General features: G+C 42.8%; 1 protein-coding gene across 2 annotated transcripts in view; it reads right to left on the bottom strand.

The window, feature by feature from the left end:
- Window positions 1–21,528, bottom strand: part of zfr (zinc finger RNA binding protein) — a 127,921-nt gene that overhangs the window by 47,471 nt on the left and 58,922 nt on the right. For both annotated transcript variants that reach the window (XR_011517048.1, XM_054738181.2), the window contains exons 4-6: window positions 13,743–13,884; window positions 6,598–6,816; window positions 2,545–2,777 (exon numbers count right to left, since the gene is read on the bottom strand). Coding sequence is in view for 1 of the 2 variants with exons in the window: in XM_054738181.2 (XP_054594156.1) it covers window positions 2,545–2,777; window positions 6,598–6,816; window positions 13,743–13,884 (594 nt within the window). In the remaining variant the exon portion in view is untranslated. The remainder of the gene's footprint in view (window positions 1–2,544; window positions 2,778–6,597; window positions 6,817–13,742; window positions 13,885–21,528) is intronic.

Here is a 21,528-nt window from a genome sequence, read left to right as displayed (position 1 = left end):
GATGGTTTGCAAACACCTTTTTAGAGCCGATCGGCAGTCTTTCTCCATGGTCTCACCAAACTCCTCCCACACCCTAGATTTTGCCTCAGCAACTGCCACTGCTGCACCTTGCTTGGCCGTCCGGTATCTCTGTTGCCTCTGGAGACCCACAGACCAGCCACACCCTGTAGGCATCCTTCAGCTTGACAGCTCCCCTAACCTCTGGTGTCCACCAGCGGGTACGGGCGTTACTGCCACGACTGGCACCGGTCACCTTGCGACCACAGCTAGCAACAGCCGCCTCAACAATTGCAGAGCGGAACAGGGCCCATTCAGATTCAATGTCCCCCACTGCTCTTAGGACATGGTCAAAGCTCTGCCAGAGGTGGGAGTTGAAGATCATCTGGATAGGTTCCCAGCAGACCCTCACAATACAATTGGGTCTACCAGGTCTGCGCAGCATCTTGCCCTGCTATCTGATCCAGCTCACCACCAGGTGGTGATCAGTTGACAGCTCTGCTTCTCTCGTTACTTGAGTATCCAAAACATACGGTCTCAGGTCAGACGATACAACTACAAAGTCAATCATTGACCTGTAACCTAGGCTGCCCTGGTACCAGGGATACCAATGGCATCCTTATGTTTGAACAGCAGGGTTTGCCCCAATATTTTATAAGCCTGGTGGCCCGCCAGGCTTTACTTGGCCACCTGCCAGGCTAAGTGTCATGCCCCGCCCCCTCCCCGACCCTACCGTGTTCGCTGACACGAACGGCGCAACAAAACTAGAGCCCTCCATCAGCTGATACTGGTGAGAAGCAGCAGCGGAACGTGTGCAAACCCCCCCACCCCCGCTCTCACGGAGGAGCGCTGCGGGACCAGGAAAACTGAAAATTAAACCATTTGTGCCTGTGTATTTTATATAAAATATGATAGCGTAGCATAAATGAATAGTGTTTATTTAACAGCTAGGAGATGATGGCAGCAAGATTTAGACGGAGCAGAAAAAATCCGCGAGCACAGGGGTCAGACTTCAGGGAGCTTTTGATCTGTGCAGAGAAAACGTTTTCACACGTGAAGAAATCATCTGTGCAAGAACCCTAAAATCTGAGCACTGAAGCAGATTTGAGGGGAAACAGTTTTTTTAAAGAGAGCAGACATTTTTAGTGCAACCATGACAAGTTTTGAGAGCAAAGATGTGAAATCCTGCTCTCAAACTGAAAATGTAAACTTGGTTTATATTAGAATAAAACAAAATGATGGAGCTCCTTAGGGGTACAAGAACCAACTTCTGGGTCGCTCCTGTTTACTGGCTTCGGTTCTTTAAACGACTCTAGCCTGCTGGTGTCAAACTGCCGGTGCAGCAGCGTTAGCTCGGAGCAGACTCAGCAACCACATCCCTTCATAGACTTTTTGAAAGGAGAAAAAGTTGACCACCCCCCGGCCGGCGAGAAGGACATCTGCTTCAGTATAACCTTCTTTCTAACGTGGCTGAGAGATTAGGCACTTCTGAGATTATTACACTGTAGATTTCTTACCTTAAATGTTTGATTTTTAATCCGAGGAGCTCACAAAACTGAGATTCTTGGGTTGGTTGAATTTAGTGTTCAAAAACTGATTCAAGCTCAGAAATGTTGCTCATTCAGAGGTGTGGTTAGTGAGAGTTTAGCATGTGATGGAAGGGTGCTGGATATCAGCCATCAATTGCTATCAGCAATAGAAAAACGGCCTTTAAATGGGAAAACGTGATGACCTCGACTGTTTCCAGCCTAGGAGTGAAACTGGACACGGCCTTAAAGCTTAACAGCACAGTGAACTCCTGTTTTCACCACCTCAGGCGCGTTTCCAAAACTCAATCCTAATCTGAGTAAACATCATCTAGAATCCCTGGTCCACGCCTTCATTACATCCTATTTTAACTCCGGCGTTTGTGGCATCAGCAAAGCCGCTCTGCCCAGACTCCAGCTGGTTCAGAACGCAGCAGCAGGGCGCTAACAGAATAAGTTAGGACTAGTTTTTGTCTCTGAAAGGCCAAGCCCCTTCTTAGCACCACTAGCACCCTCCTCATGCCCTGAGGTCTGAGGATCAGCTCCTCCTCGTGGCTCCTAAGTCCCGCGGTGAAAGGCGCCTCCACGTTAGGCTGCTGCTGTGGACAGAAAACACTTTTTCTCCCGGCTTTTAGCGGTTAAACCAAGTCTTCACGTTTACCTCATTCCCACTGATTGCTTAATGAACTTGTGTGTATTTGAAGGTCTTTAATGGCGTCCTTTCCTTTTAAAACTGCTTTTAGTACTAGGCCTATAGGTTTTCTCCTCTCCATCGTATGGCCTACACGTGTGTGTTATGTGGTTGAACTGCCTGTCTGGTTTTAGCTCCACTTACCTGTACTTCCAGTGGAGTCATTTAGCTGGTTGTTCTGTGTTGTGCAGCATTTAGGTCAGCTGCATGGCTGTGCTGAAAGCGCTTAAATAAAATGGTATGTATGATATGACCAGCAGACACACAGGGACTTCACTAGAACTGTGTGTGTGTGCGTGTGCGTGTGTGTGTGTGTTGAACTGAGCTCACCTGGGGGCCAGCACAGCTGATCTTGCAGACATCACAGTAGTGTATCTGAGGGGGTTTTGGTGGCTGCTTGGGTCGAAGCTGCTTATTCTGGAAGGTGGATTTCTTAGTGAATGTGTTTCCTGACCAGGCCGCTGTAGCTGCTGCTGCTGCCACTGCTTGTTTCTGCTGCTGCTGCTGGTAGTAGTTGGAAGCTGCTGAATAGACGGCTGCTTCATATCCAGAGTATGAGGGTCCTGCAAAACAAGCCAAAAACGGGCTCAAAACAGCAGCATACCAAAGCCTTACCTTAACTCTCACCATGAGTGTGTGAATGGATGAATGATCCACTGTAGTGTAAAGCGCTTTGGGGTCCTCTGACTCTGAAAGGTGCTATACAAGTGCGGGTCATTGTCTGGTGTCTTTGATGCAACAGAAAACAGGATGGTAAGTGGCCTGTAATTGTATAGCGCCTTCCTAGGGTTATACAACCCCCCAAGGCGCCTTCACAACACAATCCATCATTCACCCATTCATACTGGTGATGAGCTACGTCGTAGCCAAAGCTGCCCTGAGACCCACCAGCAGAGACCATACACAGGCACCACCCATCTCGTTTACCACCACCAGAAGGCAAGGCGGGGGCGTGTCTTGACCAAGGACACCACTAAGACTGAGTGGGACATGAACTTGCAGCCCTTTGGCTATGGCAGGGACAATTAACTGTGCCACTGTTACCCCAGCAGTAATAGTAATTAATAATAATTAAATCAAACTTTCTGGAGGTACACACCCAGTGTTTACCCTACATAGGCCCCCACGGGAGATGCCCATCCCGTAGAGCTGCAAAGATTATACATGTTGGTGGTACGATCTGAACGGTAATCACGTTTTCACGATTACCACAATTATTTTACATGAATTGATTTCACATTTAGATTAACATATATAAATCACAAGCATCACAAACTATTATTAAAGTGCATGATTGCGGTCTGTAAAGGTTTTGACATCTATTGCTCCTTTTCAGAGATTCTGCTGAGAGAAATTCATTTTAAAATGCGAGTAATTACAATTTTAAACTTTTAAAACAGCTGAAAACTCTTTTGATCAATACGTGTGCAGTGGTCTTTAGTAGGAATGAATGCCTTGTAAGTCGTTCTTCGGGGGAAAACATAACCAGTGACCCATTTTCAAAACTTAGAAGTGAACCACACCCCATCTGAGCTTCAGAGGGCAGGCTTTGGAGTCTTTTTTCCTGATATTTGGACGTCACTAACACGACTACCACTGACTTGCAACAGTGATGTTTTATCTCCACAACACAAGCCCGGAGGAGTTCTGCTGTGTGGTGGAGTTACTGACGCTAATGGTTAGCTTCTACTATCCGAGACGTTCTCTGCAGTTTCCTAGTCGCTAAACCAACAATGTCCTTCCCCGTCGTGAGTCAAGATGGGTGAGTCCTTTCAGGCGCGTTGCAAGCTTTTCAAAAGTGTGGGGGATGTTGTCTGTGCCTAAAATAAGTTCATGTTATTCATCTTGTTAGTTAAATTTCCATAATAGCGGAGCAGGTGCAAATTTTAGACGCGTCACGCACGTCTCCGTTTTAAACATGTTTAAACTGTTCAGAATACAAATCCAGGCTCTGTCTCGTTAGATTGGTGTAACTAAAGTTTGTACTGAATGAAACTTTACATTAAACCATGTTGAAAAGAAACGGATCCGATTAAATCGTTTCCCCTCATTTACAGTCAGTACAGCGCAGTGCGCGTGGCTCTGGGGTTAACCAAGTTTAGTTGTTTCTCTTTGCAACAATCTTCACAAGAAGGCAAAACCGTTAAATGGCAGGTTACAGATATTTCCATTAGACTGTTTGACGGATAAACTCAAGGATGTTGGTAGTTTTGAAAGAATTACCCCGACGCACACTGATACAGATGAGCTGATATTTTAATCGTTACGCACATCGCGGAGGTAACTAAATAAATCAAGAAAAGATTCCCATCAGAACGTCAGAGCTTTATACTGGACATGTGCTCAGCGCGGCTCAGAGCGCACACGGTGGACAGTGAGCTGAAGATCTAGAGGGGAGCACAGCGCAGAACCACGGTGATGCGGTAAGATTTCCTCCCACTGAAGAGGTCTGGAAGCCCGGTCTCTCTGAGAGATGTGTCACTTGGAAAAATGTTCTTTGATTATGAAACTTTGGCTGAATAGCGCTCGTTCCCGTCTCAATACGTCTCTCCTGTTTCTCCTTGAAACCCGACATCGGCTGTCGGGTTTCAAGGAGAAACAGAAGAGGGAGGTGAAGAAGGAGATGAGGCAAACAGAGTGAGTGCGAGAAACCAGACTGGTGTGGAGGTGAGCAAAACGGCTGGACAAGTGTGGCTGTTGAATCCCCCACATCCCCCACGGGTGCGACGCCCATGAGTCCATGAATGCTGAGTGACAGGGTGACGTAGATCTGTCAGGCTTTTCTAATCCTAGAGTTTCAACGTCTGTTTTCTATCAGAAGCTACTGCAGAACCCTAATGCTGGGAACCGGTGATGGTTGTACCCCTTGTGCAGCAGTACCGGAACCAGAGTGAACTGGGTGTATGGGGAGTGTGAGTGGGTGTCTAGCGTTCATTTCTGTAAGTCTTTGGTTGTATGTGTATGTGTGAGCATGAGGAAGGGTGTCTGACTGTACATGTCAGGCGGGGTCGTGGACTCCTCCCCTCTCTTGGGACTTCTTGTGCTACTATACATCTTTGCCTGCCATCCCCCTGCCACACCTGGTGTGGAGCGTAACGCCTTGGTCTGCCTGAGTGTTCCCGGCTCCCAGGTTGGGGGGTTTAAGATTTTTGGCCTCTGCCAGATCGATCCCGGTGGCTGCCTGGTGGGACTGTGTCCCTGGGCTCTGCTCGGTCCCCGGAGGGGCTGGTTGCCCCTGGGTCCTGGGTCGTTGAGTTCCGGGCTTGGCCGACTGGGGGTGGGAGGCCGCGGGCGGGCCTGTGGGCTTGCCGCCGATATCTCCTGGGACTCTGTCGGCTGCTGGTTGTGGCCCACCGGGGCAATCCTCTGTGCCTCTCGAGGGGGGCAGGGGCTTTTCTGGTTGCAGTTTCCCTGGAGTCCCAGCGCTCTGGGATAGTTCCTGGATCTCTGGGACTTTGAGCTCCTTCCATCTCCTACACATCTTTGGGGGCAGATCTGTGTCCCTTCCCGCTCTCTATTGGACGCTCCTATAGAGAAACCTTACATATACAAGCGCAGGTACGCACACAGGTGCTCACATGCTGCTCTCGTAAGTATGGATTTGGGTATTTTCAACACATTTCTTAAGGCTGTGGTTGGCACTAAATGCACTTTGAGTTATTATCATGTGATTGTTCAGTAAAACAATGTTGATTTTAGATTTCCTCATCAGGTTGATGCAGTGATAGATTGCTCTTGTTGTATTGTTGTGTGTTGTTTTTCTCTTTCTGCAGGTCTAGAACCAGACTCTTGTTTATCATTGATTGTTTATTTTTGTGAGCTACTCTCTCACTATCTGAGCCTGATGAATCCTGGCATTGCCATCTTGGAATACGGCCATGCCATCAGAGAAGATGGAATAACCTGGTCATTCAGGATATTCAGGTAGTCAGCGGACCTCAATCTTGGAGCACATCCTGTTACAGAACCTAGACCTGGCCACCTGCAGCAAGCCCAGATCATAGCACTGCCCCCACAGGCTTGTTCAGTAGGCACTAGGCATGATGAGTGCATCAATTCATCTGCCTCTCTTCTTACCCTGATGCACAGTCACTCTAGACCAGGGTCCATCTGGACTCATCAGACCAGTTTTTTTTTAAATGCTTTGGACATCTTTGTTATGGTAAGACATGTGTCTTTCCACATTATTGTTTAAGAAATGGGAAGCAACTCACTGAACCAGATGGGATTAAATAATTTGTTGCTTAGTTAAATCCAGATGGCAACTTTTTTTTTTTGTCTGGGTAATGTATAAGTATTTGTACCTGGTTTGTAGAAATCTGGTACCATTGTATCCCTAAAATGTAGCAGTTTTCTAGGATTTTATCTTTGCTGTAGTCTCACCAGAGTAGGTGACAGCATTGGTGCTGTACGTTGGGCTCTGGGAGTAAGATGGGACAACAGAGGCTGCTGCAGCCACAGGCTGGACTGTAGAGGTCACTGGGAAGATGGAGAAGGTGGATGAAGCGGGACTGGGAGCAGCTGGTTTTATCACCGTCACCTGTCGAGTCTGCTGGGTTTGGGTGTAAGATGTCACTCCCTGTGTATATGCAGGTTTAGGAGCTGAAATGAGAAAAAACAATTTTGTTAAACATCGGTTGTGAAGAAATGAAAGATCAAGCTGGACCTTTTGTCTCTTCTCTGCTAAGTGCAGTAAACAAATTGTGGTTCCTATTTCAGCACTACGAGCGCTAAAAAGCAGAGGACAGACTCACACACACACACACTCACTCACTCACTCACTCACTCACACTCACACACACACACACACACACACACACACACACACACACACACAGATAAAAAAGTAAAGGAAACACAAATAAAACATCCTGGATCTAAAGAAATATTCCTAATCATAAAACTTGCTAAGCATGGTGGTGGAGAAGCCCATGGGCGACCCACCGGGTTTTTTGTAAAACAAAAGTGTTGAAGTTTAAAGTTATGACAAGTATGTGGTGTTATAAGCCATTTATATACTTATTTTTGTAAATTGATACTTGTCAAGATCAAGCAAGGCTGCATTATTTGTATGATGGCATTTCATGTTTTAGCAGCCAGTAAGGGCATTTCAACCCACCAATTATTCAATCAATCAAATTTATTTATGAAGTGCTTTTCATACAAGTGCAGCTCAAGGCGCTTTACAATATTAAAAACAACCAGACAGCAGTCGGTTTCCCACCCCTCCCACACAGATTCACATACAAGATGAGGACAATAAACACCGCCCAGAGGATTATTGGCTGCACCCTGCCATCCCTGGAGGCCATCTCCAGAACCCGCTGCCTGAAGAGAACCGCTGCTATCCTCCGTGACCCCACCCACCCGGCCCACTGCCCGTTTGAACTGTTGCCCTCAGGGCGCCGCTTCAGGTCAGTTAAATCACACACCACCAGACTTTCCAACAGCTTCTTCCCTTGGGCCATCAGAAGATTCAACACAACAGCACCATTCAACCCCCCACATCCCCATCAGTAATGTGGACTCATCTGTTTTAAATCCTTTTAAATTATTGTTTTAGCAGATCTGAATCACCGGTTGTACTTTCTTGTGTTGCTAAATGTTTTTAAATTGTTTTTAGTCCTTTATGGTTTTCACATTTATTGTCATTTATTGTCTTGTGCACTGTTGATGGCGGACCATCTGTAATTTAATTGCCATGAGCAATTACAATAAAGTCAACTCTATCCTAAGATCCCCTTTGTAACTCCCTCCTCCCACCCTCAATCCCATCCCAAGTAGATGCAAACTCACACTAGGGTTGGGCGATGGGACGAATGAATCGACCATCAGCGATGGGCTGAGCCGTTACAGTTGTTTTTTACAGGAGGCAATTTGTTCATTTATTTATTTGTTTGTTATTGACGACTATTTTACAAGTTACGCACAGAGAACATCGCAGAGGTAACAATCAAGAAAAGATCTCCATCAGCGCATCTGAGCCTTTTCTCACCTCCTCCGCCTCTCGCTACTGACAGTGCACGTGCAAGCGGCGCGCTGAGGAGGGGTTTGGAGAGCGTCTGTGACGCATTCGACATCGTGCACTACAGCGCGGCGTTGAGTGGAAAGTGGAAACCCTTCTATCTTTCAGAGTCTGGAAGACTTCTGGTTATTTCATGTGGAGAAATGGTTCCTGATTTAAAACTTTGACTAAAGTAGCGCCACAGCAGGTGAAATGTTCCTAATTAATTGCATTGTTCATGTTACTGGGGCATTCTGCTCAGCTTGGTTGGACTAAATATTAATTGAAATGAATGGACATTTAACAAACGATTATTCATTATTTAAAAAATGAAAGTGATGGGGATAAATGGATCATGTGACCTCAGGCAGCGAGCTGCCTCCTCAGGGTACGTCCAAAACAAGCCCCCACAATGCCGCTCTAAAATTGAGTAAATCCCGGAAGTACCACAAATTGCAGTTCCACCCTCATCCACTAGGGGCTGGTGTCAGAAGCGAGCAAATCCTCATTGACTCCCATGTTAAAAATACCAATTTCACAGCAGAAATAAACATGTTTACAGCCTGGTACCAGAACATGTTTTTGGTTTAAATGATCTAGTTTACACTCATGACAACTCTGAGGGGGGTGAATGTTTTTCTCACTCTTCTGTTTAAGTGTATTAAAAGCCTAAAATTCTGTATAATTAATGAGCATCAGACCCACGTGACCACAGAGCTAGCTCCGGGGAAAGTCCTCAGTAGAGCCTCGGTCTGGCCTGGAAACTGCTCCGGGATTTCGAGTCTCTGTGTTTGTGTATTCTGTTTTGGATATTTTTGTGCAATTGTTGGACAAAATGACTTGCTGTGGCATTAATTGCACTAATAGAGCGTCCAAGGAGTCTCCACTTCATTTTTTTCGGTAAGTAAAATTATATTTATGTATTTTAGGTCACTGCCGAGCTGAGCTTAGATTTTAACATGTACTGTTTAACCATGAAATGTAAATGTAATAGGGTAAAACCCAGTGCATTTAACATAATGCTGCACTTTAGAAAATGGGTTGAAAAATAACATGTTGGTGGAGCTGGGTTCCGACTATCGGCTTGTGGAGCTCTCGGGAGACCGATGTTTCCACCCGTTCTCCCCTCCCCGCAGCTCGGCGCATCTCTGTCTGCTGCGCAGGCTGCCGGCTTTCAGCCACAGAGGTCTCGGGAACCTCCACTAGCCGGCAGCCGCACAGCAGACAAGCGCCGCTGCGATCTGAGATGCGCAGAGCTGCCGCTAGGGAGAACCGGGTGGGAAGGTTTCCATCCCAGAGCTCCACAAGCCGTCAGCCCGCGCAGCAGACAGAAGCCGCAATCAGACAGAGATTTAATACACTTAAACAGAAGAGTGAGAAAAAAATTCACCCCCCTCAGAGTTGTCATGAGTGTAAACTAGATCATTTAAACCAAAAACATGTTTTGGTACCAGGCTGTAAACATGTTTATTTCTGCTGTGAAATTGGTATTTTTAACATGGGAGTCAATGAGGATTTGCTCGCTTCTGACACCAGCCCCTAGTGGATGAGGGTGGAACTGCAATTTATTTCACTTCCGGGTTTGACTCAATTTCAGAGCTGCATTGTGGGGGCCTGGCTGTCACCGACAGATCACGAAGTCATGCGACATTAGCAAAATCACGCATGACTTTGTCAGTAAACACAACAAGCAGGAGAAAACTACAAATGAAATCACTTTAATAATTAGCATAAACTCACCAAATTGCCTCAAAACCGCAGATACGTCACTCCATGCATTATCCTTCTTGACGTTGTCTTTATAAAAACTGACTGGGATCGTACAGGATTGGGTACTTATCCACTTCAGTAATCAACTTTTCGTCGTCCATTATGGAAAACAAAGGAGACCGCTAGCTAGGTGATAACTTTTTTTTTTTTAAGAAAAGCAACTGGAAGGCAGTATATTTCTTTATTCTGAAAATCTCGGGAAGCTTCTCTCCGTTTTCACGTCTGATTTCATGTCTTTCCTTCCCCAAAAATGTTGAACTTGACCCGTTTCAGAGGCGTAGCGCGTAGAAAATAGAACCGGCGCGTAAAGGCCGCGACCTGCTGCTCCTCAGACGCGGCCGACTCGCGCTGCTGACGGCTCCGGTGGAAAAGGTTTTGTTGACCACAGCGGTTCCTACCAGCAGCTATGACGTGTTGCGGACGGCTCTGGTGGAAAGAAGGGGTTAGTTTCACTTTCTGTTGTGACTGAATGCTGCTGCAGCATGGAGGTGTAGTTCTCAGTCATCCTGGACGTGATCATCCTGAGAGTTTTAGCTGGAAACAGCTGGACGTTTCTGGATATGTTGGAGACATTTAGCCTCTCATCCCAGAGGCTGCTCCCACACTCTGGTTGTGGTCAGAAACAAACACACTGGTTGTGCTGCAAGTCTGTTTCTTTTTGTCTCCAAAACACGTTTTTGTCTAAATGAAGGTGATGTTGTTGTTCATAGAGTTAAAATTCATGTTGAAGTTAAGATTATTTCATCAAGTAGGACCTGTGGTTAGCTGGCTCATGTAAAGCATGGAATGTCTTGAAAGAATCGGAATTGGGAATCGATAGGAACCGGAATCGAAACGAGGAATTGGAATCAGAATCGGAATCGTACAAAATCAAACAATGCCCAACCCTATTTACTAATGAGACTAAGATAACAAGTTAATCAAATGAAACATAAACATCTGATAAATAAAAATCTAAACACTGATAAAAGATAACCAAGTAGAAACATATAATTAAATATAAAAAAATTGTACTACAGATTATTAATACTGGTCAAAACTAATAATTATTACAAGTTAAAATTAATATATAAGAAAATATGTGTCATTTAAGTAAAAGAGTAAGTAATAAAACACTGATAAAATGTATAAAAGATGGTAAAACAGGCTAAAATAGATCAAAATCAACTAAAAGCCATACTAAAAAGGTGAGTCTTGAGCCTGGCCTTAAAAACAAGAACAGTCGCTACGGCCCTGAGGCAGGCGCGCAGAAAAGTATAAAGGAGAAGTATAAACATAAGCAACAAGCGTTTTATTCAAGAATGAAATTGACGGGAAGAGGTGGAAGAGAACGAGGGACAAATTTGTCCATGTTTAAAAGTATCTGAGATACAAAAACAGAAAATGCACCATCTTGGACCACAACTGTAATGGTGGCAGGATACCCCAAAGAAGCCCTTTGAGTTCTCCCCAGCAAATGGGGAAGTGCTCAGGAAATAGAGTGGGTTGTCCAGTAATCAGTAGGGCTGGGGGTAAACGATTATTTTTAAAACGATTATTCTGACGATTATTTTATCGAATAGTCGACTATTCTAATGACTATTTAGAAAATTAATCAAATGATTATTTTTCTATTGCACAATTAACAAAAACCAGAAAATCTCAAATAAATTCCTCAAAAAAATTGATAAATTCTTACTGTAAGAGAATAAACACTACAGGCCTTCCATGCTTTTATTGTGTTGCGGTTGGTTATGTTCTGGTGACGTGTAGAACTTGGGAGTGCAGGCTGCTGCCTGAGAGGTGGTAGAAGATGGAGTGTCTCCATGCTGCTTTGTTTTGGTCACTTATGTGCGTGAGGCGAGTGGTCTTACGGGTTAAACCAAACTCAGGTGATATTTTAAACTAAACCGAAAACCCACAACACTCTAAATGTAATAAAAGGGAGATCTACACCACAAAAAAGATGAACTCTAAACCAAAACGTAACAGCTTATCCCAACGCAAGAAGCTGTTAGCGAAGATGCTAACAGTAGCTTTACCAACGTTAAGTTCAAGTTACCAAGTTTAAATAAACCAAAAACACCCAGCAGCAAACAGACCAGCACGGAGAGACTGCTACCACCAAAACAGCTCTCCTCATGTCTGAAAGAAGCTCCTTAATGAAGGGAGAAACGCTCCCGGTGATTTTCTACATCTGCGGTAGAGACGAAGCAGCGCATCTGACCCCGGAAGTTGTTGTCCGTTGCCGGGAGACGAAGGGGCAAAACAGGAAAATAATCTAGTAGTGGACGGACATTGTTCCGGGTCTTCGGTATTTGGCGGAGATGTTAGTGAAGGCGGAGAAGAGGGCGAACTAGAGGAAAAACAGGCAGATTCCTCCTCCATTTACAAACTCCTGGGGATGCAACAAGTGGGCGCGGTGCGTCGACTTCCGGATCTGACGTCGACAAATTTTTAGAATCGAGCCGTCGACTTCGTCGAAGCTTCGCTACAGCCCTAGTAATCAGAAGGTTGCAGGTTCAATCCCAGCTTCGACCAGAGAATGCTGCTGTTGTGTCTTTGGGCAAGACACTTAACCCCCCTTGCTTGCTGGTTGTGGCGGAGGGACCGGTGGCACCAGTGCTCGGCAGCCTTGCCTCTGAGTGCGTTTACATGCAGCCAGTAACCCTTTTAAAACCCGAATATTCACAATAACCCGGTTCCGCAGGTCCATGTAAACACCGCCAAAAACCCGGATATGCTCATAACCGGGTTTTTAAAACCCGGTTACTACACCTGGGGTAACCCTTTTCTAACCCGAATGTTTGGTCGTGTAAACGCATACCGGGATATCCCCATCAAAGCGTGTGTTCTGTGCATGCTCTGTTCGTAAGGAATCTTGGTCTTTTGAGTAGCGAGACGTCTTGTATGCGCCAGAACACCGGAAGTAAACAACAAGTTGGGAGCGACATGGCGAGTCGCGGCACAGCACCACACTTTTGGAGTGACGAGAAAACCTCTGTCTTCATCGGTCTGGTGAAAAGTATGAACATTGTGTCTTTTGTTCACGGCCAAAAGAACAGAGACATGGGAAACATGTTGTTGTTTTCACGGATACCAGAACAAGAAGAACCGGAAATGAGGCATATTGCATCTGGACGTAGTCCATACGTCCTGACGCTACCCCAACGTCCGCATTTAAATCAGGTTATGCAAGTTAGGGGTAACTATTTATTTATGCTTGTAAACGGGTTATTCTGATCAACTCAGAAACCCGAATACCGACCTTAACCCGATCATAACCCGATCATACATACATGGCTGCATGTAAACGTAGTCTGTCATTGTGCCCCAGGGCAGCTGTAGCTCATCCCCACCAGTGTGTGAATGTGTGTGAATGGGTGAATGACTGATTGTGTTGTGAAGCTCCTTGGGGGGGGTTGTTGAACTTTACGAAGGCGCTATACAAATACAGGCTACCATTACCAAGTCTGAAATAAATATATATACTGCTGCAGATTTGCGTTGGAGGGGTTTAGTATTTCAAAAGGGGCCTGTGTGTGTGTGTAGCTTTTACACAGAACAGATGTTTTTATTCTTTACAGGAAGAAACTATCTGAGATGTACGTTGTAAAACTGCTAAAAATGTTGAGGTGTGTGCATTGCTCTCCATCATCCATCCCTACCAAAAAACCAGCTCATTCTTAACCCAAAATTTGGATCAAGCCTCTGAAGCAACACCAAGGTGACAGACACACTGTGTTTGACAGGCGTTTTGTTGAATGAAGCCTACCTGTTTGGTAGTACGACTCTGCCACGCTGGGCTGTGGATGTGCAGCAGCAACAGCCGCCGTAGCAGTGGGCTGCTGGTAGTACTGCTTCGTACCGTCATAACCAACAGCTGATGCTGTCGAGCGGACATATGAGTATGATTCCTGCAAAACAAAAGGTTAGGGTTGTAGTTTATTCCTGTTAAAACAGTGGTCAGCAGACCAGACAGCTGCAGAACAGCAGAGACTCTACAAAGGCTGGCATCTACAGTTTGTTTAACAGTCAGAATTTCTCAAATCTGTTTAAAGTTTACCGTTAGTCTTAAGCATTAAGAAAAAATGACTGTCCAACAAGTGGAAAGGAAATATGAGATGGTGTCATGTTCTTCAGTGTGTAAAAGGCCAAGAAGATGACCGAGTTATCCTGATTTATACTTCTCCGTGAGCTCAGCAACAGAGAGACGCACACGGAGTGTCGGAAAGGTTTTCACATTCGAACTTCTGTTCAAGCAGAAGAGTGCTGCAAAGCAATTCCCCTCCAGGACAACAGAGGGCAAAGTGCTGTTGTGGGGTATCCTACCACCATAACACTCATGCATCCAGTCCTCGATAGCGTATTTACCAATGTATTTGTATATTTTAGAGACTTTGTAACACGGACAAACGTGTCCTTCATTCTCCTCCACCTCTTTATGTGGTCGCCACCACAGAATTGTTTATATTGAAAGACCCCCTATTTGCCACTGAGGCAAAGGAAATGCGGTTGCCATCTTGGATGGTCGAGCTTCCGGCAGACACAAACCATAACAGTGGGGATTATTCCTGCTCTAATCGGCAGACTATTGAGACCAGAGCACGGGGGATTACTCTTAACAAGTAAGTTTGAGCATTTTTGTTGTTTGTATTTAGTAAATATAACTTTGCTGTACTGTATTTGTGTCCACCAGCAGCACCTCCTAGCCAGTTAAAGTTAGCTACATGCTAACTGCTGCTGTCTCCCTGACAGTGAAGCTAAATGAAACATTATTAATCATTTATTCCTAAACACTGACTTATATTTAGAGCTGAAACAACTAATCGATTTAATCGATTATAATCGATTATTACAGTAGTTAACAACTTTTTTAGTCATCGATTAGTTGTTTAATAATCACATTTTACCGCATAAAGTCCATCTTTACCACAATCTGACATCGGTTACAATCTGTTCAATTTGCCGCCAGTGTGTGGCAGTAATGAGCCACTGATCTACCAGTGGAGCCGTTGAAGAAGAAACGAGCCAATAAGTGCCCTCGGTTTTCATGACATAACACGTTACTGACGCTCATCTTGCTGTGAGAGATGGCGGAACAAGAAGAAATACGGAAGAAAAATAGAAGCGACAAAACTGAAGAGAAACCCCGGACACAAACCTCACGAGTATGGGAGCACTTCACTCTAGATGCCATGAAAAGACGAGTGACCTGCAAAATATGCAAAAACCATCTAGCATGGCACAGAAGCACGACGTCCCTAAGTGAACATTTGAGACGAAAACATGTGGGGGCTGATGCAGCAGAGGAAGAGCCAGCCCGGTAAGTAACAGAAAATAAACAAGCTAAATATACTACAAGCTAAATATACTACACGCAGATCAAATTTGGGACTTAGTGTTTTAGCTGAGTTTGTTATAGTGGATAGCATAGCATAGCATAGCATAGTTTATTTATATAGCACATTTAAAATGCAGCATGGGAGCTGCCCAAAGTGCTGCACAGGCTAAAATAAAACACACCCATTACAAGGAGCTAAAACTAAGGATAAAATCTCAATTAAAAGCAGAGAAAACATGAATAATAAGAACACATTAAAACAATGACACAATAAAACACTAAAACGAGTCACTGTCTAAAAGCCAAAGTGTAAAAGTGGGTCTTTAAACGAGATTTAAAAACCGCCAGAGATGGAGCCTGCCGAACTCCAATGGGCAATGAGTTCCATAGCTTTGGGGCAGCATGGACAAATGCTCGTTCACCCCGCGATTTGAGCCTCATCCGCGGCGTGTGCAGCAGCAATAGGTCAGCCGACCTCAACGAGCGGGTGGGCACATATGGAGTGAGAAGGGCAGAGAGGTAGGAAGGTGCCAGGTCACTGAGCGCTTTAAAAACAAAAGTCAGTAACTTAAACTGCACTCTGAAAATGACAGGGAGCCAGTGAAGATGTGCCAGGACAGGTGTAATGTGGCTACGTCGGTGTGTACCCGTCAAGAACCTGGCAGCAGCATTCTGAACAACCTGCAGCCGATTCAGGGCAGAGTCCGGAACACCAACGAGGAGGGCGTTTGCATAGTCCAGGCGAGAGGTAATGAATGCATGAATGACTGACTCCAAATGCCTCCGTTTCAGGATTCGTCTGAGGTGAGTAAGGCGGCGAAGCTGATAAAAACATGTTTTTTTTTTTGCCGCATCGGTCTACGTTGTTCTACTTCTGATTGACTAGATGCAATCGTGAATCTCCGTGTTGTGAATCATGCGCTTGCCAAATTTAGCACGTCTGTTTATAAGAATGTTCTCGTTAAGAGAAAAACAGCACAAACCCATAACTATGTTCCTCATTCAAAAAAGGACAACTCCGCGGTGAAAAATATACAGACGAGCTGTGTCCAGGTGAATATAACGCGGCATAGTTGTACGCTTTCAATTTTTAAATACAGGAGAAATTCAGAAAAAGTCATTTTTTTACTATTAAAAGGCTGTTTTACTATCTAACGCTGTAAAACGCCTCACAACACATTTTTATCATGTTTCTTAAACAGTATTACACAAAATAAACATTTTTCACATTTCTCTAGCTAATTTAAACACTCCCGACTCAAAGTAAAAACCTCATGAGCTCCTTACTAAGAGCTTTTTAATAGTAAAAAAAATTTTAGTTTTTTTCTGAATATCTCCTGTTGCGGGCTATTTTGTAGAACGTAACCCTCAAAATAAATGATCACTGTATATTGTTAATTAATTCAAATAATATAATATTGATTTAGTGTTGTGGTGTGTGTGCTGCTTTATTTTATGTGTGTACTTATTTCAGTCTATTTGTGTTTCTTATGCAGAAAAAAACAAGCAACGATGGACAACTACATGGGGAACAAGACACTCACCCCCCAGCAATGCATACCACTTACAAACTCTATTCTAAACATGCTGGTAAAATACATGAGGCCACTATCCATGGTGGAAGGAGCAGGCTTCCAGCTAATGCTAAAAAATTATTCTGGACTGATATTTTGCACTGTTTAGCTCATTTTACACCACTGACTGTGTTCATGTGCAATAAAATAGATTGCAGTCAACTGCACAATTCTCCTATGTTTTTCTTTTCTTAACTGAAATGCATTCATCACTTGTATAGGTTAAATAGCTAAACAATAACAAACGATTAATCGAAAAAATAATCGACAGATTAATCGATTATGAAAATAATAGTTTGTTGCAGCCCTACTTATATTACAGCTGAAACAAGAATGCTGCTGTAGAAACCAAACACATCTTCCTGGTATCAGATAGATCTCATGTCTCTGACCCTCCTCTCTGACTGGAGAGTTAGCTAACATGCTAACATGCTGAAGAGACGTTTTCTGGTTCCACCCTTTGAAGAGTTTTAGTTTATTATCATCAGAAATGCAGTTTTAGGTTCAAGAAAGGTTCTAAGAATATTTAAGGAAGAAATAAATGGAAGAGTAGGAATAACACAAGTGGAATGAAGAAAATAATATTGACCTCTTTTGTACAATGTTGTAAAACTCATGTTTTTGTTTTGTAGCTTTTCCACAAAACAGAAGTGTGAGGCTTCCTGCAGCTGATTTATTCTGATCAGAACTGGGCTGTGTCAGACTGGGAGACTCAGAGATGGAGTTTATTCTTCAGCTTCCTGGTTCTCCTTCAGAGAGTAAGAGTATCATGAAGCCATCAGCATCCATACATGTACATATCCTGTGCTATACTTTCCCCCACATACCTCATCTTGATGTCATTTCTCACTAATTCATTTATTTTAATCATCGTAGTAAGGATCATATCTGGGTGTCCCAGAGTTTTCACAGCAGGGGACCACTCATGTCAGCTGAGAACCACAGGTGTGTACTATAAACACTAATATATAATAAACATAATGTGCTTGTTTGGTTTAACCAGAGAAGTTCAGAACTACATCCAGAAGAGCTGTGTCTTTGGCCTCTTTTATGAGACAGACCATCGCGTCATTACAGAGGGATAAATCCAAATTTGTGGGTCTTGTAAATGCGGCAAGGAGCAAAGGGGAAAGGTAATAAAACTTGATCCTGATGCGCTTAGCCTCGTAGTAATATTGCCGCATGAGCCCCTCGCCTCTGACGGCTAAACGCGTGTCAGCCCCGCCAATCGCTTTGGAGTGACTGTGGGAGGCCCCATATATCGGGATATATTTAGAAACAGATATGATATTGTACCTACCTATACCGTTATATTGGCAATATAGTTGTGGAAAGATTTTTGTCTTTCACCATCCCACCTGCTTTCCTCTGCTTACAATGCAACACAACTAAAACAGAAGTTATTCTCTACTTTAGTTCATACCAGAGGTGTGATATTGTGGCATCATCAAGTCATCTCCATGTCATGTTTTTGTTCTGCTCAGCTACTGAACCAGGTTAATTCACTGCGCTGATTGAAATCCCCTGGTTTAATTGCTGAGCAGAACAAAAACATGAGAGAATTTTTTCAAGTTTATTTTCATTTATTCACAATTATAAACAAAACACAAAACAGGTTTGCGAAAACAAAAAATGAAAAAGGTGACGTGACACAATGCCACTCCTCTGGTCCACGCAGCTATTTTACGAGCAGAAATCACTTTAAAAGTCCAAACTGTATTCGCAATCCGTTACTAACATTGGAAAATATTAACTATTATCAAACTTTTAAATGAATTGCATCTGCTCACACCAAGGCAAATTACACAGCCGGTATACATAATGGCATAAACTGATGAGTTGTGTCTTTTTGACTCTAAATTATTTTGATTGACCAAATCTTTGTAAATTTTTTGTCGGTTATATTGATGAAATGGATTAACATTTTGTAAAGCTAAATGTGTTTAAATGTAAAATCCATTTAGCCTCCTGGATAATATGAAGTAAAATATGATAAAGTAGAAATTAAATTTCGGTATATATCGTGTATCCCAAGCTTTGGAGAAGTGTTATTTTTGGCAACTTTATATCTTGTACATTTGACAGTAATGCTCAAATGTTTATTTATCTCCCTCTTACTTTCTTGTACTTTCTTCAAAAGGTATTTTATGTTCAATAAATCACCAAAACAAACTCCTTCAGGTTACCTTTTTACTGTTTACTTACAGCTGACTTGGCGCATCTGACACCTGCATTCTAGAAGTAAAAATGAAAATCACTGCAAAAGTAAATCAAAACTAGAACTGCAAGCAGTTATCAACGGGTTCCAAGCCCCCAGCGCCAGTCGCCCACCCGCCCCGCCCTCAACTTCGCCAGTCCTCACGCGGTCCCGCCCCAAAAACACGTTCTCCCGCCGGCGTCCCGTCAGCTCACTTCAACCGGCGCAATGAAAGTAACACTCAGGATACCTCATTAAACCTGCAAAGCCTATACACATATCTTTCAGAGGCATGGCTGACTTCTCAATCGTGATTACAATGGAATTCCATTGTTTCCTTATTAAAGAACGTGAAGATTTAATGAGTGAGATTATCAAACAATGATATATACATCAACAGAATATTACAAATAACATAAATACTTGATAATGTCTTTAGATTTAAAAGATTTTCAACAAAAACTACGAGTTTCATTTTGTGACTTACTGACCAAATGTTTTAAAAAATCATGAAAAATACATAAATCATCCTAAAATTACCAAGATATTCTCACATGGCAGTGTTAACACGCGGAATAATATGATGTTGTTTTTAAATCAGTAGACTCAAAGCTTTTTTGAAGAAAAATTGGGAAATATAACTCTAAAGGTCACAACAAAAATTCAAATATTCATAAAAAAATAGTGCTACTTTCTAAAATTAGGAGAAAAATCTCAGATCACCATAGGTACATGTGGAATGTTGTAAATGGCTTATATTTACTGTATACCTAAAAAAAACTTTCTAACAAAAATTAATTACGTTGTTGTCCAACTATACAGAAAAACTGGTAAAAAGTTAAAAATTCATTAAAAATCTATGCTTTTGTACAGAAATCTCAAAATATTCCCAGGTTGCCTCTGTGATGTGAGAATTCTTCTTATATTTTTGTTGGGGTCATAAATGTAAAACTGTACTTACAATAAAATAATATTTGCATTAGTGGCTGTAGACAAAAATATGTCCTACAATTAAACACAAGGGGGAGCTCAAATCAATACGACATTTTTTTTCTTTCATAAACCACCTAAGAGTGAACTTTGTGGCAAATTACAAGAAGATTGTGAGAACAGAATTTGCGCTACAATTGCTAGCCTAAAAATGTATTTTCGTAAATATAAAGCGCAAACCTCTTCATGGAGCTGCGGCTTTCGTGACATAAGCTCTAGCCTATCCAGTTAACACAATCTGGAAATCTTAGCCTCTTACATGCAAATTGTGATTTTTAGGAAATTTTTCAAATTTGAAATTTTAAATGATCATAAACCACGCCCACTTTGATCAATCATTACCATATTGATAATGTTGTCTTAAGACTCTATAGTGATGACAACCACTAAGTTTCATGCAGATCCATTTAGCTGGTTCAGCAGTATAATTTCTTCCCAGTTATAGCGCCCCCTATTGTTTAATCAAGGTGAAAACCAGGACATACACTTGAATTGACCTTATGTATGACTGTTATGAACAGCTTTGAAAAATGTCAAAGTCTTTTGACGTTACGCTAAAAAATTTTTTTCATTCCCAAAAAATTATTTTAAAAAATCATATTAAAAATAATAAGCAAATTATCCAAAATCCCTTCACATCTTTTGGTCAGCCGCTCCTCCTCTCTTGTCAGGGAAAGTTGTGATGTGATTGAGTTTGACGGCCGGGAGGAGTTAACGAAAGTACGTTGGGCTTACTATGCAAATTTCTACTAATTTGCATAAGTTTAAAACATTTTTTAAAATACTCTTCTAAATTTGACTGACTCAATGAACACACTGGATGAGATCATTTGTTTTTTTTACGAAAGAAATGGGGAGAAACATGCCAAAAATATTTTTGGGGTACCACAGCGCCACCTATTGGACAAAATTCAAAAAATTTTCTGTGATTGTAGATGTCAATATGACTGATATGAATTGTAATTTTCTGTATAGAATATGTATTTTTCATGAGTAAAAGGGCGTAAATTTTTAAAGCCTATAAGCCACGCCCACTTTTTAATAATTTTCAAAATATAGCTTAAGGGTCCGATGTTTAACATATATGCCAAGTTCTGTGGAAATCCATCAAGCCGTTTAGCTGAAACAAACTTTTTGACTCTTTAGCGCCCCCTATTGGTGAATCCAAACAAAATGGGGTAGGTAGGGCTTACCGCTCATACTTCATAAGGGTCTAGAGTCTCATCAATTTATCTTGAGAAATGGTCAAGATATCATCAATTACCACATGTGCTAGCTAGCGCACTGATTTTGACATGGTGTCATTAGCCCAATTTTCAATATTTCTGCATTTTTCTTCACCACAACAACTAACCTTAGTCCATAGATCACATGTACGAAGTTTGAAGTTGATTCGACGAAAAATGACGAATAGGTGATTAAAAGTAAGTTTTGCGTTTTTTGCGATCTAGCAAAA

This window comes from Nothobranchius furzeri, chromosome 17 (genome assembly GCF_043380555.1).
Source record: "Nothobranchius furzeri strain GRZ-AD chromosome 17, NfurGRZ-RIMD1, whole genome shotgun sequence".
In the NCBI taxonomy this organism is placed as follows: domain Eukaryota; kingdom Metazoa; phylum Chordata; class Actinopteri; order Cyprinodontiformes; family Nothobranchiidae; genus Nothobranchius; species Nothobranchius furzeri.
This window is presented reverse-complemented; position numbering and strand designations above follow the sequence as displayed.